The following is a 14,347-nucleotide window of genomic DNA, read 5'->3' as shown; positions in this document are numbered from 1 at the left end:
CAGCAGGAGAGGAAAGAAGGGAAGCCAGCAGCGCTGCAGGTTGGGTCACGGGCAGCAGCAGGAAGAAGATGGGGATCGGTGTGGTGAGGAGCAATTACTGGAACTGATCCCTTGCAGCAGCTGAAAACCAGCCTCTTCTCCTCTCCCTTCCGCTGGCTTTCAGCTGCTGCAGAGACAGCCATACAGGGAATCGGTTCCAGTAATTGACCACCCCCCCGGCTGGTCGGCCTCCCTGCCCACATCCAATGCCCCTTGCTGCCCTGGGCCCCGTACATGAGGACTAGTAGTAAACCCTTATTGGTGGCCATGGCTCCCTCCTACTCGTGTTCCCAATGTCATTCTCATTCGGTAACATGTTTCATCACACAGGTATGTGTAGTTTAAGATATGAAACAAAACGACAAATTTCTATCACACATACAGTGTATAAAAAAAAAATCACTTCCTTATTTTATGAATTCTCCTAAATATGAAAAACAAGCAGTTTCATTTCCAAGCACAGCTTCCTCTTTGGATCAGCCACACATTGTTTTCCCAGCTCAAAAAGTCTCTATGTATGTTATCTGTTAGAAGCAAGGGTCACGCAAAATAGTGTATATCACCCTATCTATGCTTTGTTATTGCAGTCTCACCTACCCGAAACAGCAAGCTCATCGATTATTAAATCCCATGTGATAGCGATGTCAAAAAGAGGAAACAAAATCTCAGCAAAAAAGTCAAACATAATAAATCTTATAGAAATCCAGTGGTTGGTTTTATGTATAAGCCGTTGCTAGTCTATGTTGTGCAATCACAAGTTCCCCAATGCATGATTTAAATAAAGCTAACTTTTTTCCAATACACTAATACACCATATTAATACAATATACTAATATATGTAATACACTAATACAATATACTAATAGATGTAATATACTAATACAATATACAAATACACTAATACATGTAATACGCTAATACAATATACTAATACATGTAATATACTAATACAATATACTAATATATGTAATACACTAATACAATATACTAATATATGTAATACACTAATACATGTAATACAATAATACACTAATATATGTAATACACTAATACAATATACTAATATATGTAATACACTAATACATGTAATACAATAATACACTAATATATGTAATACACTAATAGAATATACTAATACATGTAATACACTAATACAATATACTAATACATTAATATATGTAATACACTCTTACAATATACTAATACAATATACTAATACACTAATACAATAGATATTTACCTTCAGGCCCCTTTCACACTTCTGCAACTTGTCCTGCAACTTGAGACTGCAAAGTCATATGACAAGTCGTACCCCATGATTTCCAATGAGTACCATTCATATCTGTGCGGCTTCAAGTCGCACCAACTTCAAAGTGGTCCCTGCACTACTTTAGTCCGACATTGATGCGAGTTACACAGGCATCCCCTAAATTCATGGCAAAATTGCGTCAAAATCGCGCGACTTTGAAGTCGCAGTAGTGTGAAAGGGGCCTCAGTCATATTTATCATAAGGATGACCTTAAAGTGAACATACAAGGAAAGAAATATAGAGGCTGCTATTACTGACCCTTTCTTCTGAAAATGCTATCTGCTTGGCTGCCGACACTGTCCTGGAGCAAATAAGCAGATCGGGCGTTATGATTTGCTCTGATTTTATTGGTTGCGTTAGGTGACCCAGAAAATGCTGAAGCCAGACCGTCAGGCAACTGACATTTTCAGAAGAGGTCATCAGTGGCAGCCTTTACATATCTAAGTGATTTCCAATGACTAAAGACAATAAATGTTTGCCAATGCCATCTGTTATTTTTAAACTTAACTCTACCCAAAGATTGGGTAAGGCTAGGTTAGACCAGGCTGAGGTTTTTTATTAAGAAAAAAAGCATTGCTGGCTTGTACTATACTGCACATGGGCTACTTTTATGATCTGGTTGTACTGTGAGAATTTGGCACTGGTGTGTTTCTATGCCAGGTTAGTCCCTAACACACAGGATCTTGGCAAAAGAGATGATAGAATCAAACAAGGGGTTCGCTTTACATAAGAATTAGGGTTACAGGGATGGTTAGCATGAGGGGGACTTAAAGCGGAGGTCCACCCTAAAGTGGAGCTTCCGCTCATTGGAACCCTCCCCCCCCCGGCGCCACAATTGGCACCTTTCAGGGGGGAGGGGGGTGCAGGTACCTGTACAGTACAGGTATCTGCACCCACTTCCGGCATAGATATCTGCAGAATCTACGCCCCTTTCCGCAGAATCTACGCCCCTTTCCGAAGGTCCCCCGCTGTCTGCTGGGAAACACACGGATCCCAGAGACAGTGGGGACCATCCTTATTGCGCAGCGTGACTCGCGCATGTGCAGTAGGGAACGGGAAATGAAGCCGCAAGGCTCCACTTCCTGATTCCCATACCCAAGATGGCAGCAGCAGCACCCGAGAGACGATCGAGAGATCGGCTTCGGGTGCCGACATCGCGAGCGCGCTGGGCGGGTAAGTGTCATTATTTTAAAAGTCAGCAGCTGCAGTATTTGTAGCTGCTGGCTTTTAAAAAAAAAAACGGCGGACTCCCGCTTTAAGGTAACCACTTAGCACCACAAACTACCAGCCGTAATAACTAATGCAAAACGCTAAATTGATGCCTTAAAGCTGAATTTCAGGTATGGCTTGTATTGCATTGTTAGATTTGTCCAGCTTGGGTCGCTGCAAGTATGCATATGCCAAACAATATATTGTCAAAAGTATTGGGACACCTGCCTTTACATGCATATAAATTTTAATGGCATCCCAGTCTTAGTCCGTAGGGTTCAACATTGAGTTGGCCCACCCTTTGCAGCTATACCAGCTCCAACTCTTCTGGGAAGGCTGTCCACAAGGTTTAGGAGTGTGTCTATGGGAAAGGTTGACCATTCTTCCAGAAGCGCGTTTGTGAGGTCAGGCACTGATGTTGGACTAGAACACCTGGTTCGCAGTCTCTGCTCTAATTCAACCCAAAGGTGTTCTATCGGGTTGAGGTTAGGACTCTGTGCAGGCCAGTCAAGTTCCTCCACCCCAAACTCGCTCATCCATGTCTTTATGGATCTTGTTTTGTGCACTTTTGACAATATAGTGTACCTCTGGGATCCCTGTAGAGGCTGGATATCACTGAAGTAGTCTCTGCCATCATAGTAACCATAGGGGATCGCTTGCTCAGCATTGGTGCAGTACACAGAACGCCTTGCACTTTTCTCAATGAATACAAAGCATTCTCTAAATGGACAAAGTGGGGAGTTACATAGTAGTTGGGGCAGTAACATCATGCTCTCTGCATTGTCCAATCAGAAAACTCTTTGCATTAATTCAGAAAATGCAAAGCATTCTCTAAATTGCTCCCATGCTGAGTGGCAACCCCTCGTGTTCCAAATGTATCAGACCAACCATTTAGCTTGAGACAAATGGAAAAATGTGTCTCAACCGCGTGTTTTTACTGCCCCCCCCCCCCCCCCCCAAATGCCAATGCATGTTTACACCTGCTTTGTTTTTCTCACACGTTAAACACCTACTGCGTCAACATGCGTTTTTGATGGTTCTGTGATGCTTTTTTGAAGCTTTAATGAAGCTTACCAAATGCCCTGCGTGTTGATTTTCTATTTGTTTTAAATGGGCTCAGTAATACCCTAGCTCAGCAGATCCCCAGCTTATTAGTACCCTCATTCAGCAGATAGTCCACTGAGTAGCGCTCTAGTCCCCAGCTCTGCTTGAGGCCCCACTCAATAGTACCCCCAACTCTGCTGATACCCCACTCAGTAGTAACCACAGGTTTGTTGATGCCCCACTCAGAATCAGCCCCCAGTTCTGCTCAACTACTGGTTTGCTGATCCTCCCCTCTCTCTGGTCCCTGGTGTACTTCTGCTATAGCGTTAATTATATTACTGGCATGCTATGTGTGACATCTGCTAGTTTCTCCTGCTCCAGTCCTCCAGCTCTGCTGATGCCCCTCTTAGTAGTACCCCCAAGTGTGTTGATGCCCCCACTCAGTATCAGCCCCCAGCTCTGCTGATCCTCTGGTTTGCTTATCCTCCCCTCTCTTCAGTCCCTGGTCTACTTCTGCTATAGCATTAATTATATTGCTTGCATGCTACGTGTGACATCTGCTTGTTTCTCCCGCTACAGTCTCCCAGCTCTGCTGATACTCTACTTCTCAGTCCTCTCTCTCCAGTCCTCACTCACCTCCTGCTATATTTTTCCCATGCTGCACACCACATGTGACATATACTAGTTTCTCCTGCTCTGGTCCCCCATCTCTGCTGATCCTCTGCCGTTCAGTCTTTTCTCTCTGGCCCCCCAGCTCTGCTAATCCTCTGACGCTCAGTCTTTTCTTTCTGGTCCCCCAGCTCTGCTGATCCTCCGCTGCTCAGTCCTTTCTCTCTGGTCCCCACATTGCGCACCACCTGTGCTGTCTGCTAGTTGTTGCTCCCTGGTCTGGACCCTGCTCACCTCCATGCTGATCCATGCTGCACACCAGATGTGACATCTGCAGCAGACACTCCTGGAATATACATGATCCTAAATGACGTGTTTCCCAATGCATCCTATCTCATACCTCCAATACTTCCAAAACAAAGCAAAGCTAACTTTGAATAAATGCCCCTAAAATGCTGCAGATGCTGTTAGGGGGCAAAAAAATAGCCTTCTGTGGAGGCTTTGGAGATTATTTGAAGCACCAAGAAAGCAACATAGGCTATCGTTTTGAAGCAAAACAAAAGTAACAATGTGTACAAGACTGTAAGGTAACCATTTGAACTAGTGAGAGGCGCTTTGATTTGCATTCAAAAAGGGTGCCAAATGCCACATTTTGAAACACGTGTAAACAAGGCATTGAGCTGTCACTGTGAACATACATATTGCAACTTCATTCCACCATCTAGTTTAGATCTACCAACTACAGGCATACCCCACTTTTAAGTACACAATGGGATTTATTTACTAAAGCTGGAAAGTGCAAAATCAGGCTCACTTCTGCATAGAAACCAATGAGCTTCCAGGTTTTATTACCAAAGCTTAATTGAATAATCTGGAGTTATAAGCTCATTGGTTTCTATGCAGAAGGAAGCCTGATTTTGCACTTTCCAGCTTTAGTAAATAAACCCCATTGCGTACTTAAAAGTGGGGTATGCCTGTACTTTGTACAAGGGTGTATCCAAAGCTAAAGAGATTGTACAACTAGATTATAATGTGTATGGCCTGCTTTAGTCCGCAGTGTGCTAGTGTTATCTGCATCTGTCATTCATTCTTCATACCATTTAACATAAAATAAAATAAAAAATGCACCCCTACTGTTCTAGCATAAGTCTTCAACAGCTCCTAATTTCCCACACACAGCTCATTTATTAATCACTCTCCGGTGAGGAAATGCTCACTACAAACACTTAGGTTAGGGTCACATCTATGCGGCTCTGCGAACCTTGTTTGCACAGGCACAGCAGCCAATTAATTTGAAGGGACAGCTGTGCCCGTGTTTCATGCAAAAACAAAAAAGGTTCCTGCACCCTTTTTAAAAAGCAGCCGGAGGGAAATCGCACAGTGCAAAAGCACCATGCGATTCCTGCAACCAAAAACACGCTGCAGTTTCAGATGTGTGGGGGTGCCATTAGGAATGAGTGTCAGCTCTGCACGTCTGCAAAGGAGCAGTACGGTTTAGCTGCGGGTGCGGGAACAGGTGCGATTTACCCGCTGTCCTGCACCCACAACCACCCGCATGAGTGTGAACCTGGCCTTAAGCCACATTTATTTTTATAATGTATTACTGTAAAGAAGGACACTTTTGTAAATAGTAATTATCTATAGTTACTATTTATATTTGCAGATTCATTTGAGATTTCTATTGTGACCTTGTGAGTCATTTTATTGATTCTTAAATATAACAATAAATATAACAATATTTATAAAAGAATGAAAAGTTGATAAATAACACAGCTGTTTCCATAAAATACAGCTTGTGCCTAGGCTCACATACAGTTGTCTGAAACCCATTTAAAGTAAAAGACGTAAGGAAATAAGGTATGGAATAAAGGTGGGGGTTGTGCTTTAGCCCTGGTTCACACTGGTGCGAGGTGGCATGCAACTTGCGACACAAGTAAAAAAATCACAGGCTGTTCCAATCAATGCGACTCAAGTTGCAGCGACCCCTAAAAAGGTTTTTACACTACTTTGATGCGACTTCAATGCGACTTAGAGTCCCATAGACTCTAATGTCACGTGAAAGTCATAAGCAACTGGAAATCGCACAACACTGGGTTTGCAGCAATGTGAACTGAGGCTTATGTATTACAGCATTAAAGTGTCGCTAAAGGCAAAATCTTTTTTTTTTTTTTTTTTTGGATAGGATCAGAACACCCATCACCTTTGTATCGATATCTGTGCCCCCCTTAGGGAGATTGACCCTCTTTATTTGCCCTGTTTACTGTTATCATTGAAAGTAAAAGAAAATTCCAAATTGACACCAGAATAGTAATAGAGGGGAAATCTTCCAATAGGGACAATAGTTTAAGTGACCCTGGTGACACCCCAGAGTGATTTCTTCTCACTTCCTGTTTTAGGTAGGGGACAGGAAGTGAAGGGAAATGTCCTCTATGGGAAATGGCAAAAAAAAAAAAAAAAGAAAACTGGCAGGGGTTATAACTTTCTCTTACTAAAGTTTTGCTTTTAGTTCTACTTTAAGCCTACACACATGACCACATATGGGTGGTCAGGGGCAGCCACTGGCAAGGATCAGTAGATTCTTGCTGGCAGCTCTGAACACTGCGTGCACACAATATGTGCAAATAGCAGCAGCTGTCAGTGACACTGTCAGATTTGCCCTCTTTACATAATAACGGCCGGCGCCACCATTGTTTACGTTACGGTTACATGCCAATGCAGTGTTTCTGCAGAGTTGTGCCCACTCACAAGTTAGCTGCTGGTAATTTGACAGTTTGTATGTTGCCATAACAGAGATTGCAGCTGCATACTGAGGTGGTCTTTAGCCGCCTCTCAATGCAGAAAACTATCCACAATGCAGATAAAGTCAAACTAGTAAGGAAATATATGTATTTCAAGGTAACAAGTCACCATTGTACCTTTTCATTATAAAGATATGAAGGTGTGTCATTACACACAAAGTTTTTTTATATATCTTATCTGCTATGTACAAACTCTGATTTACTATACGTGTTCATTCTCGATATTTCCACTTCTTGTCTAAAAAATCTCAGCAACCATCCATTCCCAGGTGGCATTGACTTTGGCTTGCAGCACAGAGGCTTAGCGGTTAATATACTTCTGTCTTGCAGCACTGGGGTTGTTGGTCTGAATCCCAACCAGGACCCTATCTGCATGGAGTTTGCATGTTGTCCCTGTACTTGTATGGGAGTACTCCGGTTTCCTCCCACACTCCAAACAAATGCTGGTAGGTTTGTCGGCTCCTGCCTAAATCGGCCCTAATATGTGTATGTATGCATTTGAGGTAGGCACCTTAGATTGTAAGCATTTGAGGGCAGAGGCTGATGTGAATGTCAGTGGCGGTCCATCCATTAGGGGTGCCCAGGCGCCGCCCCCTCTATCTACACCACCCCCTATATGGCTAAGCATGAATCTATCCACGACCGGTGCTGCCACCCCCTATTCATGCATCCAGTCCCTTTCAAGGTGCGGGTGCCAGAATTACAGGGGCGGGGGTGTTTTTTTGAAGCACCCATAGACTCTAATAGGCTTAAAAATAGGGGGGGCTCGGAGCGCAGAGCATTGCGCCATGAGCCCAACCAGGTGTTACAACAGTGAATGAACATTCGCTATTGTAACAGTGATCCTCAATGCAGCCAATCAGAAGCAGGTCTGAGACCTGTTTTGTGATTGATCAAAAAGAGAAGACTCTTGATTGGCCCCTGAGGAGGCAGGAGGAAACAGAAGCCGCCGATGTCCATGGAGAGCAGAGGAAGGGAAAGCCGTTGCCGCCACCCCCACTGAGCAAGGGAAGCCGCCTGGGAGGAGCGCCGCATAGATGGGGTAAGTGCACCAGACGTACCCGCCGACCGACTGACGGGTGGTCACCACTGGTGAATGTACATTATGTAAAGCACTGTGTAAATCGACAGCTCTATACAAATACTATATAAATAAATACTTAATAAATAAATAACACAGGTTACAGGTATTCACCGCAGTCAGTTATAAACAACTAGACAATTGCAGATCTGTTAGCACTTGGTGGAGTGCAGTGACAGTTGCAGGGACATAAAAGCAGTTTCCAGTCACTAATGCTGGCCATACACTATACGAAAAATCAACTAAACCATTTTCGAAAAACGAATTCGAATTTCGAATTAGGCCGTGGGAGCAAACGATAGTGCCATCATGTAATGACCGATAAATCGTTCAGTGGACAAAAATGAATGAATTTTTTGTTTGTTTTTTTACATATACCTAGTGCAAACAGTTCGGACGGGATATACATTAACCTTTCAATTTATCGTTCGTTCGGCAGAAAATCGTTCGTTCGGCAGAAAATTTCCAAACTTAGTTTTCCCGGCTCAAAAACATCCCAACGATTATAACTTTTGTGCCCATCAACTGTCTGAAAATCGAACAAACTGTCTAAAAGACGGAATTTCAGCCGATATTTCGCATACGGCCAGCATAGGCTATGCATTGCTGTCATACATCCCATAACATACATGGCTGCAGAAAGACATTATACTGGATATATTCCAAGAAAATAATGAATGACAATCAGCTAAAATCTACTTACACAACACTTTGTTCCATGTCTTTGGATAAAGATGAATAATGCGTTGAACGTCTTCTTTTTATAGTCATATGGGAATTCTAGAAGGATAGATTTCCCTGTTATAGAGCAGCAGTGGGAGAAAGTCAGTAAACTCCCCACCTTTATTTCAGAGGCCAGCAGACCTTCTCCCGCCCCTCTGTGTCCCCCTTCTAACCTGATTATCCAAGGTGAAGGTATCAGCTCCAGATAAGACCACAAGGAAATGGTGTCAGCTGGCAGGAGAGGAGAGGGGTCTCTTCCAATGTACCTGCGGCAACTCTGTATTCAGGTCTTCATAGACATTGTTCTCATGCAAACAACAGGACAATGTGTCTGCAGTTGGAGAAAGGGGAAGCTGTCAGGGCTCTCCGCATTGTTTCCAAAATCAGAAATTGTTGAATTGAAACTAGCCCTGAGGCCAAGAGGGCAAGTCTGTTTTGTGCATGGCCTTGAACAGCACATTTCACTCACAGGGAGATACAGACATAAAAGTATCAGTATGGCTGATGTCACAAAGAACATCTTTAACCCTTCACATCCACTAAAAAATATAACTGCGTCTTTAAACAATACAGAGACATCGATTTTCTACTTCGAGGCTGAGATTTATACTATGATGTCTTTTTTTTTTATTATTGGAGAGATTTCCCTTAAGCCTTCAGATTTACCAAAACCATGTAGTGGAAGGGCCTGCCTGATTTCATACAAATTGAAACTCCTAAAGTCTGACCTCATATTATATGGTTTTGGTAAATCCGAAGGAAAAACTCAGCAGAAAAGCTTATAGTGTGTATGGGGCTTTAGGGTTCATTAACACCTGTCCAACGCACTTTACCGCAGAGCACAGCAACGCACCATACATGCAATAGCGCTTTTGTCATGCCGTTTATTTTCAATGGCACCCCAATGCATTAACATGCTCTGCAGCACACCTCAAACCGCTTGGTTCACTCTGCTGCGACTTTGCCAGGCGACAGTGTGACTTGAATCGACTTTGAAGCAACTTCACAGAATGCTTGGGTAAACTTCCTCTAATGCCGGATCCAAATCACATCAATTAAGATGAGAATCTGACTTGGAGGTGACTTCCATTAACCTCCCTGGCAGTATGATTCAGTCTGGATTTAGGTGCTGAAAGCGGTACAATTATTTTGCATGGAAATTTGGCGTTTTATATTGTAGTCCTGTAATTTTTAGGAATAACTCTCTTAAATATGTTCAAACCAGAGTCTAGCAGACATCCCGGGTATGATAAAGTTTATAATATAATAAAGAATAATAAAAAATATTCAATAATGTAATCAAATTCTACGGATTTACTATGGACAATCTCCAAATTTCAGGCAGAAAAAAACAGTATTTATAATATAAAAGTGCATGCAGGGCACTGCACAGACCACTAGGGACAAAGGGGGTGTGTATTTTTTAATACAGTACTGTAATCTGTAAGATTACAGTGCTGTGTGTGTTTTGTGTACTTTTACTTTTTTGAATTTGGCGCCGATCTCCGCTTCCGTGCGCCGTTAACGCCGCAGGGAACGGAGCTCGGTGGCATTCGGCACTGTGAATCGAGCGGAGGACAACTCGATTACACAGCGCGGAGGACATTGCTGGATCCAGGGGACAAGGTAAGTAACTCTCCCTGTGTCCTTCCTGCATCCAGCGATGCGATCCCGAGTCTGGCTCGGGGTTATCGCTTCTATCAGTAAATTCCTAACCCGAGCCAGACTCGGGATTACCGCTAGGGGGGTTAAAGTCTATGGGCACACGTCGGATAGAAGTCACCTTGAAGTAGTACGGGAACCTTTTCTAAAGGGGCGACTTCAGTGGTGATAATTAACCACTTAAGGACCGGAAGGATTTGCCCCTTTAAAGCGGTTGTATAGTTACATTTTTAACTTTGACCTACAGGTAAGCCTATAATAAGGGTTACCTGTAGGTAAAAAGAATATTTCCTAAACCTGTACGATTTAGGAGATATTCCCCTCGCAATGAGCCGCATGCGCACAGGAGATTCTCGGCTGAAAGTCCGGCAGACGCCAGACCCTGCTGGGAAGAAAACTCCACCGCACATGCACGGGAGTGACGACATCGCGGCTCCGGACACTCACAGCACCAGAGCCGCGATACCCGGAACACACACAGAGGGAACATGTCAGCTCTCTCGGCGTGGACCGAGTCAGATGCCGGCGCCTTGTTCTAAGGTAAGTATTTCATAATGAGCTAGTATGCGTTGCATACTAGCTCCTTATGCCTTTTACCTTACAGGTGTAAAAAAAAAAAAAGTCAGCGGGTTTACTCCCGCTTTAATGACCAGGCCATTTTGTGCGATACGGCGCTGCGGCACTTTAATTGATAATTGCACAATCACTTTACCTACGCACCAAACCCACTATGACCGAGTGATTAGGAACAATGAGCTCTCTGTACTCCTTGTCAGTCCCATCCCCGCAGTTAGAAACACGTCCCAGGGAACACATTTAACCCCTTGATCGCCCCCTAGTGTTAACCCCTTCCCTGCCAGTGTCATTTATACAGTAATCAGTGCATTTTTATAGTACTGATTGCTGTATAAATGTCACTGGTCAAAAAAAGTGTCCAAAAGTGACCTGCTGATGTTTCTCTATTGTAAAAATTGTGCTCATCCATTCTGATGCATTGACAACCCATCCAAATGAACAAGCTACCAGAAGGCAAAGCTGATAATTGCACAATTGGAAAGGTGTGAATGGGCCCCCTAAAGAAGACCCTCCATGAAAATTGAAAATCTGCTTTACTAAAAGCCCCCCAAGTATTTTGGCAGTGTGCCAAGTATTTTAACCAAGACACACTGAGCCCACAGTGCCCCAGGACAACTGTAATTTTATAGCTTAACGCAGAACTAAACTGTATCTGAGCACCACAAACTGAAAACACTATTAGATTATTATTTTATACTTAAAGCAAACTCACCCACCCATCAGAAATCAGAAATCACTTTTAAAAATACCACCCTAGCATTTCAAGCAGCGGCCATCTTTAAGGAAAGGCAGATTATATCTGTAACGTTTACTTCCTGGAATCCACCTGTCCTTAGCTCAGGCATGCAGGTAGTTACACTTTAAAGAGGGAGTCCACCCAAAAAAAAAATGATTAAAAGCCAGCAGCTATAAATACTACAGCTGCTGACTTTTAATAAATGGGCACTTACCTTTCCTGGGGTCCAGCGATGTCGGCAGCTGAGGCTGATCGATCGATCGGCTCTCGGCTGCTCCCGCCGCCATTCTCGTGAAGGAATCAGGAAGTTAAGCGTTGCGGCTTCACTTCCCGGTTCCCTATTGCGCATGCGCGAGTCGCCCAGCGCAATGGGAAAGGTCCGCGCTGTCTCTGGGACCCATGTGTGTCCCAGCAGAAAGTGCAGTGGAACAGGAAGAGGCATAGACTCTCGTAGGAGTCTATGCCCGGAAGTGGGTGCAAATACCTGTCTTAGACAGGTTTCTGCACCCCCATCCCCCCTGAAAGGTGCCAAATGTGACACTGGAGGGGGGGAGGGTTCCGATGAGCAGAAGTTCCACTTTAGGGTGGAACCCCGCTTTAAGTATAAATGACCAAACATCATTTCCTTCAGACATACTACTGCACTGTATGTATAAACCTTAATAAAGTCAGTCTTGTCCGAGAAAATCACTGGCTCGTGATTTGGCTGTAATGTGTATCCATATAGGTAGGACAAGCTGCATATTTTCCTTGACTTCAATCTCAGTGTAGCTTATTTATAGTCACCTATGAATTTTAATAAAAAAAAATAATAAGACTGTTCCCTACCAAAATCGGCACTCCATCTTCTTTTAAGAAACTGACACAGTTATATAAATACATAACAGATTAAAGGACTTTAGGTATTTACCTTAGTGACACAAAAAGGGGAAATGTTATTTTATGTTCAGTCTAGTAGCTTGTGAGGTTCCCCTCCCATTTCGGACTTTATACTGACATCAGTGGAATTGCCTTTGTTCTCCTACAGTTTGTGCTATATGGCAGGCCTGACTATATGAAAAATTGCCCGCCTATCATACTGATCTGCTGTCTTTACTACTTTTCACTTTGCAAGGAAATTTTACTCAGAGCTTAGTGAATTAGATGAAGCTCTGCTGACATAAATATCCAATCATGTGCAAGCAAAAATGCTGTTTTAACCCCTTCAGATCCACACTATAGCCAAATGAGGGCTACAGCGTGGATCTGCTTTGTAGGCTCCCCACGCCCCCCTTGAAGGGCGTGTGCTGTGATTACCCAAGTCATTGAGACTCGGGTGATTACAAATCGGAGTAAGGGGTCGATCCCGGCCCCTTACCACGTGATCAGCTGTCAGCTAATGACAGCTGATCACGTGATGTAAACAGAAGATCGGTACTCTTTTTTTTTTTTCTTCTCACACTGACAGCATGAGGAGAAAAAAAAGCCGATCACTGGCTTCTGTTGAAGGGACATCAGTCCCGAAGAGAAAGAGGCAAAGCCGCCTCATATGTGCCCACCACTACCGCCTGCCAGTGCCACGAATCAGTGTCCTCAGTACCAGGAATCAGTGCCCACAGTACATAAGTGCCAGTAATCAGTGCCACCTATAAATGCCCATGAGTGCCACTTATCAATGCCCACCAGTGGTGCCAATCAGTGCCTCAGTGTCATCTACCAGTGCCCTTCAGTGCCCATCACTGCCACCCATCAGTGCCCATCAGTGCCACCTATCAGTGCCACCATCAGTGCCACCTCTCAGTGCCGGCCAATGCCACCTATCAGTGCCCACCAGTGCCCATCAGTGCCACCTTATCAGTGCCACCTTATCAGTGCCCATCAGTGTCGCCTTATCAGTGCCCATAAACGCAGCCTATCAGTGCCCATCAGTGTCGCCTTATCAGTGCCCATCAATGCAGCCTATCGGTGCCCATCAGTGTAGCCTCATCAGCGTATATCAATGAAGGAGAAAAATTACCTGCGTATTAACAAAATATAAAACGGTTTTGTATATTTTTTTTTTGTTAAATCGCTCTTTTTAAATTTTTCTAAAAAACAATAAAAAACCCAGAGGTGATCAAATACCAAAAGAAAGCTCTATTTTTAGGGAAAAAAATTCTAAAAATTTTATTTGGGTACAGTGTTGTACGATCGAGCAATTGTCATTCAAAGAGTGACAGCTTTAAAAGCTGAAAATTGGTCTGGGCAGGAGAGGGGTTTACTTACTCAGAACAAATACACCAGGGATATGCAATTAGCGGACCTCCAGCTGCTGAAGAAATACAAGTCCCATGAGGCATAGCAAGAATCTGACAGCCACAAGCATGACACCCAGAGGCAGAGGCATGATGGGGCTTGTAGTTTTGCAACAACTGGAGGTCCGCTAATTGCATATCCCGGAAATACACGTGTTCCTGACTTCAGTTTCATTCTAGATGCTTCATGCTTGTTTCGGTTCAGTGACTTTAAGTGGTTGTGAAGTCAGAAGGATTTTTATCTTAATGCATTCTATGCATTAAGATAAAAAGCCTTCTGTGTGCAGC

The 14,347-nt window shown here is 43.6% G+C and overlaps 1 protein-coding gene across 5 annotated transcripts in view; it reads right to left on the bottom strand.

The window, feature by feature from the left end:
- RBM47 (RNA binding motif protein 47) overlaps positions 1–14,347 on the bottom strand; it is a 172,106-nt gene that overhangs the window by 67,174 nt on the left and 90,585 nt on the right. For 2 of the 5 annotated variants that reach the window (XM_077477592.1, XM_077477600.1), the window contains exon 1: positions 8,793–8,885. The exons of 1 other annotated variant lie outside the window; for it this stretch is intronic. In XM_077477592.1, coding sequence (XP_077333718.1) covers positions 8,793–8,860 — 68 coding nt within the window. In that variant the 5' untranslated portion in view covers positions 8,861–8,885. Of the gene's footprint in view, positions 1–8,792; positions 8,888–8,985; positions 9,147–14,347 lie in introns of those variants that run through there. 2 more of the 5 variants (XM_077477598.1, XM_077477593.1) reach the window with 2 other exon arrangements.

Source organism: Lithobates pipiens, unplaced genomic scaffold, assembly GCF_037356315.1.
Source record: "Lithobates pipiens isolate NorthernLeopardFrog02 unplaced genomic scaffold, aLitPip1_a1.2 Scaffold_13, whole genome shotgun sequence".
Taxonomy (NCBI): domain Eukaryota; kingdom Metazoa; phylum Chordata; class Amphibia; order Anura; family Ranidae; genus Lithobates; species Lithobates pipiens.
The sequence above is the reverse complement of the archived record's forward strand: the minus strand, read 5'-3'. Positions and strand labels throughout refer to the sequence as shown.